At 36.8% G+C, this 12,296-nt stretch overlaps 2 protein-coding genes across 2 annotated transcripts; one reads left to right on the top strand and one right to left on the bottom strand.

Annotated features, from left to right (window-relative positions):
- Positions 1-455: 455 nt before the first annotated feature.
- On the bottom strand, positions 456-599 carry LOC114113316 (keratin-associated protein 22-1). Its single transcript, XM_027965697.1, has one exon. It carries the CDS (start codon positions 597-599, stop codon positions 456-458), a length of 144 nt encoding a protein of 47 aa, XP_027821498.1.
- Positions 600-7,230: 6,631 nt separating this feature from the next.
- KRTAP6-1 (keratin associated protein 6-1) lies at positions 7,231-7,843 on the top strand. Its single transcript, NM_001193399.1, is given in 1 exon segment — positions 7,231-7,843. A coding segment is annotated over 1 exon segment (252 nt). The 5' UTR covers positions 7,231-7,291; the 3' UTR covers positions 7,544-7,843.
- The last annotated feature ends 4,453 nt before the right edge of the window (positions 7,844-12,296 follow it).

Raw genomic sequence — 12,296 nt, 5'->3', positions numbered from 1 at the left:
GATATGCTCATGAAAACATATATTAGAAAAGCAGTGGTTGAATATAACCATCCATGGACCAAAATTGTCTACTGTAGATAGTGAAAGTGTCAACAATCTCATATATTCATATGCTCACATACAATCTGAAGAAAGCTAGATTAAAGAATATACATGGAAATGGTAAAGGTGTGAAAACAGAGTATCTTTAATGAAAAATGAATTTAGATATATTTTACCAAAAGCAATTGCTCAAAAATTGTTTATATTCAATCATACAATACTAACATGGATTACATGAATAACTTTATAATTTTTGGATTCATGCAATTTAATCATAAAAGATCTAATGTTGTATGGTAGTCTGAGACTCAGTAGTCATTGTTTGAATATTCCTCCTTGTTATAAATAATGCAGGAAGTACACACTGTGCCTTATAAGACCATGTTTTGAATAGACAAGCAATTTAGAATTTCTCAGAAGCCAGAAGACCAGTATCTTCCATAGCAGTATGGACAATAGCAGGTATATACACAGCCACCATAGCCACATCCATAGCAACATCCCAGGCCACCGTAGCCAGAGCCTAGGCCACCATAGTAGTTGTTGTAGAAGCTCATGATGTGAGGAGAAGCCTCAGTTGAAGAACAGATTTTGTTTCAAGAGTTTTAAGTTGACAATTTGCACAGCACCTTATACACCAACTAAGTGGTATGTGGGGCAACCACAGTCACTGTTGCACTCATATTTCAAGCTAATTAGCATTAAAACCATCTCAAGAATTCTTCATAACCAGTATATCCAAAACAAGACAACTGTGCTGTGTGTCAAGATGCCTATCATGAAACCATATGCTTTTAACAAAAGATTTTTTTCTAATTCAATGGCTTATTTCAGGTTTCAAGTTCTAACTATGTTGCTAGACATCATGAGATCATGTAACCAACACAGATTCTACATGTTAAAAATTAGTTTCATTTAATAATACCCTCCTTCTATCTGCATACACACAGATATACTTGGGAACAAAAACAAAACATATTTGGGAACAAAAGTATGGCTTCACAGTGGTAAGAACAATGGAAAAGTTGTGGAGGAGACTTGGTAAAAGACATACGGAAGATGTAGATAAGACAAGTTCATTTCTAAATCCTTGAGTGGTTAATATATTTTATTACTTTTTGTGGAGCAATATTATTCACTTTGATTTATACTTCATATGAAAAAGGCCATGGTAGAATCCCTGAAGTTTAAAGCCATGAACCATAATTATGTAGAAATAGAAATACTTATTCTATCACTACTTTGAGATCAAAAATCTATTCCAGAGACTTTCAAATGTTTACTGATATTATGAAACTCCTCCTACACCCAATATAATACCCAATCTCTTCTGATATCTTGGCTTAAACATATAACTTCAGCTTTGTAATGAGCAAACAGACAAACTAAAATTGAAGAATAAACTACAAGACATTTGGCTCTTTGAATCTGTCAGTGTCATAAAAGAAAGACTGAAAAGCTCTCACCAATTGGAGGAGATGAAAGAAATAAGATCACCAAAAGCCATGTAGGAACTGGGACTGGATCCTGGAGCAGAAAACAGACAATAATGGTAAAAATGTGAAATTCAAGTAAAATATGTAGATTACTTAAGATATTGTACCAGGTTAATTTCCTAATTTTGTACTTGGTTATTAAAGATATTACCATAGGTATAACTGGGTAAAGGGTATATTTTTGCTACTTTTGATAACTAAAATTATTTCAAAATAGAAAAGTGACAAAGAATTTTTAGATGTCCCAGATTATATTGATTGGGAAATTTGTTAATTCTATTGTACATAAAGCTCTTGAGTATCAATTGTATGTCAGGGATTGTTATGAGCAAAATGGATGGTGCAATGAACAGGACAGACAAGATACATTTCATTGTGGATCTTACTCTCTGGACTGAGCATCAGCAGAAAATAGAGGCAGATATTTGAAAGCAAATTCTTAAGGTGAATGAGATCATTTCTGATAGGGTTAAGTCTATTTAAATAATGAGGCAAGGCAAGGGGTAAGGTAAATCTAAGGACTCTTGGCAAGAGAGTTTCCAGATTAGATGGTCAGTTCAGTTCAGTTCAGTTGCTCAGTTATGTCTGACTCTGTGGCTCCATGGACTACAGCATGCCAGGCCTCCCTGTCCATCACCAACTTCCAGAGTTTACTCAAACTCATGTCCATTGATGGAGAAGGCAATGGCACCCCACTCCAGTACTCTTGCCTGGAGAGTCCCCTGGATAGAGGAGCCTGGTGGGCTGCAGCCCACGGGGTCGCTAAGAGTTGGACACGACTGAGTGACTTCACTTTCACTTTTCACTTTCATGCATTGGAGAAGGAAATGGCAACCCACTGCAGTGTTCTTGCCTAGAGAATCCCAGGGATGAGGGAGCCTGGTGGGCTGCCGTCTATGGGGTCACACAGAGTTGGACACTACCGAAGCGACTTAGCAGCAGCAGCATGTCCGTTGAATCGGCAAAGCCATCCAACCATCTCATCCTCTCTCATCGCCTTCTCTTCCTCCCTTCAATCTTTTCCAGCATCAGGGTCTTTTCAAATGAGTCAACTCTTCCCATCAGGTGGCCAAAGTATTGGAGTTTCAGCTTCAGCATCAGTCCTTCCAGTGAATATTCAGGACTGATTTCCTTTAGGATGGACTGGTTGGATCTCCTTTCAGTCCAAGGGACTCTCAAGAGTCTTCTCCAACACAACAGTTCAAAAACATCAGTTCTTCAGTGTTCAGCTTTCTTTATAGTCCAAAATCCATACATGACTACTGGAAAAACCAGTCAGGGAAATCCTATTGGAAAGATCCAAGGGAAGAGAAGATTCTAGCCTTTTGCTATTATTTGCAGAGGATCAGTGACCCAAAGGCAGAGATTTTAAGCTGGAAACAAACTTGGTACATCTGAACAGAAGAAAGGTTGTTAACTTATACATACTCTATGGAGAAGAGTGCCCTTGAGACTAAAACAGGGCAGATCATAAAGGCTGTGCTTTCTGTGGTTCAGGTTTACAGATACAGCAAATACAGGCACTGGACACCCAGATACACTTAATTTTCAGATAAATTATTTTTTGTACATACATATACTGTGTGATACCTGGGAAATTCAATATTCTGAGGTTTAATAATTTAAAATTCAAATTTAAATGGTGCCTGGTATAGTCTAGCAACCTTAATGCAGAAAGACATGAATGCATAAACCATTGGGAGAGGTCTAACCTGACTTAGGTCTTACATGCTTTAAAATGTAGCAAAAAAACAAAGGAGCTTTGAGGGTATGAGGAAACAGGAACTCATTTTCATTCTGTTAAATTATGATGACCATTAACAATCAAAGGAGATGTCAAGGGATCATTTGAATATATATCAGAACTGAAAATGTGAATTGAGATTAAATGGCTAAAGTAACATTTCCAGTTATGCACGCAAAGAGAATTTAAATAGAAACTATAAAAGGAGCAAACAGCTAACTGGGCACCTTCACATTTGAGAAAAAAATAGTCTGAAAAAGTAAAAAGAGAAAGGATATGGAAAAGGAGCAATTGGGTATACTGCAATTGAACCAGATGTGAGTGGTAGGGTATAAGTGAGGGTTGGAGAGTGCTTTAGGAATGAAAAGGGAAGTTGGTGAACCCGAATGCTACTCAGAGACAGTAAAAAGTAGTGGACCAAGAAAAAAAGGGATAAAGAGAATAAAGAACAACCATAGAAATATTGATTTATGGGATATTTTTGCCAAGAAGTAGAACAAAATAGGATATCAGCAGGAAAGGACTGAGGAGAGAAAGAGGGCTTTTTATCTGTTTTTGATTTTGAGATGTACTTAAGAACAGAATATAGTACAGAAAATTACACCAGGAAAAAAAAAAAAATTTAAGAGGAATCCCATAGAGTACAATGCTCTCTGTTGTGACTAGAGAGAAAGGAACTCAGTGCTATTAAAGAAACAAATTAAATCCAGGAATTAAACTCTATGAAGAAGCAACACAGTAGTTGTTATTGGGGACATTATTTTTTCCAAAATACCGATGTCTTTTGTAACCACTTTAATCAAATACCTTCCTTTTAAAAAAGTTAATTGTATTTTTAAAAAAAACTGAGGGACAATTTCAGTCATACCAATTTCAGATGATGTTTTAAGAACTTAGATAACCTAGAGAAGGACTGATCATCATTCTATTTTAATGAGCTTTTTCTGGAAACTTATTTTGTTATCTCTCGATTGACACCGCATTGTCATAGTTGAGGTTACATTAATCATTTGTTCAGGAAATTTGAAAATGATATAGTAAAGATGTTTTGTAATACCAATATCTCAACCCAGCAAAAGGTGAACAAAAGTCACAATCAATTCAGTTCAGCTAAGTCTCTCAGTCGTGTCTGACTCTTTTTGTGACCCCATGAATCGCAGCACGCCAGGCCTCCCTGTCCATCACCAACTCCCGGAGTTCACTCAAACTCACGTCCATCAAGTCGGTGATGCCATCCAGCCATCTCATCCTCGGTTGTCCCCTTCTCCTCCTGCCCCCAATCCCTCCCAGCATCAGAGACTTTTCCAATGAGTCAACTCTTCGCATGAGGTGGCCAAAGTACTGGAGCTTCAGGTTCAGCATCAGTCCTTCCAATGAACAGGACCGATCTCCTTCAGAATGGACTGGTTGGATCTCCTTGCAGTCCAAGGGACTCTCAAGAGTCTTCTCCAACACCACAATTCAAAAGCATCAATTTTTAGGCTCTCAGCCTTCTTCACAGTCCAACTCTCACATCCATCCTTGACCACTAGAAAAACCATAGCCTTAACTAGATGTACCTTTGTTGGCAAAGGAATGTCTCTGCTTTTGAATATGCTATCTAGGTTGGTCATAATTTTCCTTCCAAGGAGTAAGCATCTTTTAATTTCATGGCTGCAATCCCTATCTGCAGTGATTTTGGAGCCCCCAAAAATAAAGTCTGACACTGTTTCCACTGTTTCCCCATCTATTTCCCATGAAGTGTTGGGACCAGATGTCATGATCTTTGTTTTCTGAATGTTGAGCTTTAAGCCAACTTTTCACTCTCCTCCTTCACTTTCATCAGAGGCTTTTAGTTCCTCTTCCCTTTCTGCCATAAGGGTGGTATCATCTGCATATCTAATGTATTGATATTTCTCCCGGCAATCTTGATTCCAGCTTGTGCTTCTTTCAGCCCAGAGTTTCTCATGATGTACTCTGCATAGAAGTTAAATAAGCAGGGTGACAATATATAGCTTTTCCTATTTGGAACCAGTCTGTTGTTCCATGTCCAGTTCTAACTGTTGCTTCCTGACCTGCATATAGGTTTCTCAAGGGGCAGGTCAGGTGGTCTGGTATTCCCATCTCTTGAAGAACTTTCCACAGTTTATTGTGATCCACACAGTCAAGGCTTTGGAATAGTCAATAAAGCATAAATAGATGTATTTCTGGAACTCTCTTGCTTTTTTGATGATCCAGTGGATGTTGGCAATTTGATCTCTGGTTCCTCTGCCTTTTCTAAAACCAGCTTGAACATCTGGAAGTTCACGGTTCACGTATTGCTGAAGCCTGGCTTGCAGAATTTTGAGCATTACTTTACTAGAGTCAGATGAGGGCAATTTTGTGGTAGTTTAATACTATGTCTATTTTACAAAAGTGAGCCTACCAAATATACACATGGAAACCACATTCAAAAACACCTTGAATGAATGATAATTGTGTTTGGCTAGACTCTTAGTATAAAAACACTCCGTTTTACTAAGAAGCATTTTCTGACTCATTAAATGTACTTCTCAAGAATAAGAATGTTTCCTCTCCAGAGGAGATTTTACTAAAATACAGGGTGTGTCCAATATCTTACACTCTCTGTCCTTGCCTAAATTTATGAGAGGATTATAAAAATAATATTTTGACTCAGAAATATCATTTGAATAATAGAAATCCACTGATAGATTACACATAGATGATGGATCATGTTACCTCCCAATGCGCATCCTTTTAAGGATACAAAGTACAGTTTAACTATAATAAGAAACTTGTCTCACTTCTCTTGTGCCTCCCAATGGGAGGAATTGTCACACTAATTTTAATTAAGTAAGCATAATGCTAGGTATATGCAAGGGAACTCAGTATGACTGGTTCAAAACAAATTTAATAATTGAACACATTGATGGCACCCCACTCCAGTACTCTTGCCTGGAAAATCCCATGGATGGAGGAGCCTGGTAGGCTGCAGTTCATGGGGTCACTAAGAGTCGGGCATGACTGAGCGACTTCACTTTCATGTATCACTTTCATGCATTGGAGAAGGAAATGGCAACGCACTCCAGTGTTCTTGCCTGGAGAATCCCAGGGCTGGGGGAGCCTGGTGCACTGCCATCTCTGGGGTCGCACAGAGTCGGACATGACTGAAGAGACTTAGCAGCAGCAGTAGCAGCATGTTGATAAGGGACTTGGTTTAGCACATTAATAAACATAAATATGTTAGTATATTGGATATTTTCTTAGAATATAAATCTAACACTAATGAACAGACTAGTTTGTATAACTGTATATTCAATTTAGAAAAACAAGTGGAGAAATCAGATTTCAAGAAATAACTCCTTTTTGCAGTCCTTCAATAGAAATTGAGCATAAATGTGAATTAGTCATTGGCATAGACAGAAAAATATAATGCATTTTGCTCAGACTTGGTTTACTGGAAACTTTAACTGGTTGGATTATGATCAACATCATGGGAATAAAAGATACATTGTAGTTTCAATATAGGAAAGAAACTGAATCACTGAAGAAGATAATTTGGATCAAGAAGATAAGAATCTTTGAGTAAAAAGGAGTTGTTAGTCTTAAGAAAAAAATTTTAACGTTTGGTGAAACAAACTGAGGTCAAGAGCAAATAAGATTAAGACCAACAAATATATTTCTCACTATACTGAAGGTGCTAGGTGGTTAAAATAAAATGTGTGATCTGGGACAGGACTGTGTAGGTGTGAGTCTGCATCTCCTCTCATTCAATTCCTTAACTGGATAAGAGGAATCTAAACTGAGATGTCAACACAGCAAGCCTGCTGAATTTCTCTGAGGTTTCATCTTTGGTTGTGAACAACAAGCTAATTAGTCCAGTCATAAAGTTAGCCAATGGCATGAAGGTGTGGTGGGTCACACCCACACTGAGAGCATACAAAAGGCCCTCTGCAGGGAGAAATGTCCACACTCAAGTGACACTTCTACTCTCATTCTCTACCCGAGAACAACCTCAACAAGCAACACCATGTGTGGCTACTACGGAAACTACTATGGCGGCCTCGGCTGTGGAAGCTACAGCTATGGAGGCCTGGGCTGTGGCTATGGCTCCTGCTACGGCTCTGGCTTCCGCAGGCTGGGCTGTGGCTATGGCTGTGGCTATGGCTATGGCTCCCGCTCTCTCTGTGGAAGTGGCTATGGCTATGGCTCCCGCTCTCTCTGTGGAAGTGGCTATGGATGCGGCTCTGGCTATGGCTCTGGCTTTGGCTACTACTATTGAGGATGCCACGGAAGACTCTCATCCTCTATACCTGGACACCAGGATTCACCAGTTCTGAATGAACCCCATACATTCTTCGTCCTGCTAAAGACTTGCCTTCCGGTGCCCTCTACATCTGATACACCAACCCTTCCCTTTTTGCATTTGATGTCAAAAGAGTGGAAGAATGTGAAATTCATTTAAGAACTCTAGTCATGATCTCTCATTAGAATGATGCCATCACAGAAACTCTCTTTTGACTTCCATGCAGAAGACTTTTCTCTATTTTCCTAATAAACTTGTTCAATATGGAATCATAAACCTGTTTCTTTCTCTTTCTTTTTTCTCTCATTTTAAATGCATTATTTATCATTTGGGGCTTCCCTGGGTGGATCAGTGGTTAAGAACTCACCTGCCAATACAGAAGACATAGGTTCAATCCTTGGAACAGGAAGATCCCCTGGAGAAAGAAATGGCAACCCACTTCAGTATTCTTGCCTGGGAAATCCCATGGACAGAGGAGCTTGGTGGGCTACAGCTCAAAGAATCATAAAAGGAGTCAGACACAACTTAGCAACTAAGCAACACAAAACAATGTGTCTTTTTGGTTTTCTCTTTTTTCCTTTTTTGAATTAAAGAAAATAATTTTCTTCTTTAGAGAATAGCTTCTTTTAGTATTTCTACTTTAATTGCTCTACCAATTTTTGACTTGTAATATAAGAAAGTAGTGGTCTTAAAGCCCTCAGTGTTCTGCTCTGGTAAAGCAGTGATCTGTTTTTGCTGGTCCATCATGAGGATTAAAAAAATTGATGTTTGCCAATGTAGGTAAACATTGCCTGGATACAGTGTGTATTCCAAGCGAATTATTCCAAAATCTACATCTATGTGGAGTCCTTTAGAAAATACAATGCTGATATATAGTTATCAAACTCTGATTTCAGTTTTAGGTCTATTTAAACAAAAAGTGTTTCCTATGCTTGTCCAGCACAAGAAGTAAAGAAATTTTAACCTACCCTGCCTTCACCAAACTTTTAAATGCCTTGAACTATAGTTGTGTTTTTTTTTAAGTGACACCTTTTCTAACATCCACTGTGTATTTCAGTTTACAACCATTTAATAGAATCTGATATTCTTACTATCTGACACATATTAATTAATATATTTTATTTATCCCCTTTTGTTACCCAGAGTTTGCACACATTTTGCATTCTGTTAATTTAAATTTTTTTTTTCTTTTTACCTTCTATGTTCAGGTTCACATTTTCAGGCAGGAAATTTAGGCATTGAAAAATAAATCACTGCAGATTTTGGTACTCCAAGAGTAATATTTTTTAGATATAAATTCATTTCTCTTAGAATTTAATTTAAAAAATTTAAATTCCTCAATTAAGTATAGAAAGTAATATTATGAGTACCTAAAACTGTCCACCTAGATTGATTTGGCAGTTTTTAATATTTTGCTAGTTTTGTTTCCTCTGTCTTTCTCTTTCTTCCTCTATCTCTCTCTTTCTCTGTGTCTCTCTTCCTACACACACATACACACACATTCACGTGCTCAAGCACCCAAACATTATTTCTGAAACATCTGAAAATATGTTGCAAACTTCATGACACTTCATTCTTAAATGAATACAATAAGATATGTCACTGTAGTTGTGACTGACTCTTTGCCACAAAGATGAGCCTCTCCTGCCAGGCTCATCTGTCCATGGGATTTGCCAGGCAAGAAAAGTGGAGTGAGTTGCCATTTCCTTCTCCAGTGGTAAGATATGGCTCCCCACATAACCAAAATACCATTATCACTAAAGAAATATAGTTCTGATACAATTCTGTTATCTAATTCTTAGTCTTCACGACCCAGGGATCAAATCCGAGTCTCTGGCATCTTCTTCATTGGCAGGTGGGTTCTTTACCATTAACACCACATGGGAAGCCCATATAATTCATAATCAAGGTTTAACTTTTTCAATTTTTGTAGCTTTGTTTTTGATACAGAATCCAGTTTGTACAAATCATCATACTTTTCATGATTTCATGGTGTTAATGCATGAATACATTTTTTAACATTTTGAGACAATCATTCACTAATGGTTAGATGGCATCACTGACTCAATGGACATGAATTTGAGTAAACTCCGTGAGTGGTGATGGACAGGGAAGTCTGTCGTGCTATGGTCCATGGGGTCGTGAAGAGTTAGACACAACTGAGTTACTAAACTGAACTGAACTGAGACTCTGTCACCATCAGTTTTTCTATGATTGCATCAATTATAATAATCATATATTTCTTAAACCAATATTTCCAAAACTAAACTTAAGATCATTACACATGTCAAAAATTAAGCTTATAGTTCAATCAAGTATTGAGTGTGTATAATGTAGAATGCCCTCAGCTAACAAACAACCCTCACAAGAGATCATGCCCGTTTCCAGGCCCCAATGATTGATTAGAGTGGGGGTATAATAACATTCCTTGTTCAATCCCAGTAACTGTTGGGACACCCCCTTTCCACAGTCCCACAGATGGTTTCCTGAGGTTTCCACTGAGTGCCATGTCAATTCAACTTTCCTCTCTATCAAAATCTGCTTTTTTCTCTTTTCACAATATTCACTCAAGAATAGATTGCGCCAATAAAGCTCTTAGAGAAAACTAATCTACTTAAGGTCCTGTAGTGCATTCAGTTATCATGCTGCCTAGTATTTTTCATAATCTTAAATTTTTTGTAGATTATAGGAATTTTTTTTCTTTTAGAGTATTCTTCAGTTTAGCTTTAAAGTATTCTTATGGTGAGAACAAGATTATGAATTATGTCAAAATAGTGAATAGGTTTGCTTTTATTTAGGTTTGCTTGATTTGCTTCATCACTTACAGTAACTTTGCAACTTGATCAGTTGTAAATATTAGATTCTTCTGCTCAAAAGTTACTTTTATTATTATTTTTTTCAATTAAGAAGTATTTTGGTAGAGATGTTTTGTGACTATATAAATATTCCATTCATATGTCAAAGTTTAAATTTTATCATTTATTTTCCTTTATTGCCTAATTATTTATTATGATGGATTTTATTGGATTTTATTATGGATGATATTTATTATGATGGATTGCAAATGTTGGTTTTTCTGATTTTCATTGTATTTTTTCAACTGCATTAATTAGCTTTCTACTGAAAGCAAGTTTTTCTTTCTACTTGATTGTTCATTTACATGGGTCTAAATTCATGGACTTCTATTATAAATAATCCATCATTATTATAAAAGGGATTGCAATTCCCAGACTGTCGCATCAATTAAAAAGTACATATAATTACGTTGCACTAAGATTTAGGTGGTGCCTATAATATAGCGCAAATGATGCAAATGATGCAACTTCTTTGAACTTGGCATTCTTACATAAAAATTACAAACTATTCTAGTGTGTGAACACTAAGTGGGTTAAAACATGTAAAGCACTTAGCTCATGCTTGGAATTTAATAAATGCTTTGTATGTGCTATCACTTACTATTGTATGCTCTATTTTCTCTTTTTATTTTCTATGTCTTTGATTATCTAAGAATATTCTGTTTATCTCACCTGATATTATTCACAGAATTCTACATCAAAACTTTGAATAACTTTTTAATTATTGTGTTAAAGTCATATTAACTAAAGTTTCAGTTATTTACCATAGGGCAATCACTGGGCAAAATACCTTATGTGCATTATCTCACATTACTCTCAGAACAACCATAAGATGTGGTAAAACTCTCCATTTTACAACATTCAAAAAGGAAGGATATAAAGTAACTTACTCAAGTGGCAGGTCTCATAACTAAACTTTTTTTCCTCTTCGTATATAAATATAAAATATTATTTTCTGGCCTAGATATTTTCTCCAGAAAAGGCAAAGGAGCACTCATCATTTCCTTTTATTTTTGAGTGTAAAACTGGAAACCATGGGGGAAAAAATTTATAATTTAAACAAAGAATTTTTATGTCTGACGCAGGATGCAGCATGCTTGGGGCTGGTGCATGGGGATGACCCAGAAAGATGTTATGGGGAGGGAAGTGGGAGGGGGGTTCATGTTTGGGAATGCATGTAAGAATTAAAGATTTTAAAATTTAAAAAAAAAAAAAAACCAACAACAAAAAAAGAAAAGTCCAGTCTTTTTCAGGCCTAGTGTTCCAGAATTTCAAACTATTTGTTGGTAGTCTATAGTCTCATGAGGCTCAGTGATAACATTTGGCTTTTAGCAGTAAGCAGTCTCTCACATGAAAATGAGATAAATCCTTAAAGAAAAAGAATGGATTGAGAGAGGCAGTAATATTAATAAAAAGAGAAGTTCAAGGTCAAGATGTAATACTATGATCTGTTGAATGTCAATAAAAAAGAAGGCAAAATTATTGTTTTTCTGGAGCAGGTCAGAGTTTGTCAATAAAAATGGTGTTTACTGCCATAAAGATTAGTTACAAAGGGCAATTTAAAGAAATCATGAGTAAGGATTTGAGGATGAGATAAATGAGTCTGTTAATGACCCACTAACTGGCTCAGATGTGGTCAAACAAAGCATATCTCCTCAATGCTTGTGAAGTCATCCCTAAAACCTATAGTCAACAGATTACTCATATTGGTCCTGAAAAATTAGCCAATAGCATGAGTGTTTATGGTGGATCACACACACAATGAGGACATATAAAAGGCCCTCTGCAGGCAGAAATATCCACGCTCAAGTGACACCTATACTCTCCTCCATCCAAGAACAACCTCAACAACCAACACCATGTGTGGCTACTAC

This window comes from Ovis aries, chromosome 1, assembly GCF_016772045.2.
Source record: "Ovis aries strain OAR_USU_Benz2616 breed Rambouillet chromosome 1, ARS-UI_Ramb_v3.0, whole genome shotgun sequence".
NCBI classification, from domain to species: domain Eukaryota; kingdom Metazoa; phylum Chordata; class Mammalia; order Artiodactyla; family Bovidae; genus Ovis; species Ovis aries.
Note: the sequence above shows the minus strand (reverse complement) of the source record. Positions and strands in the feature narration are given on the sequence as shown.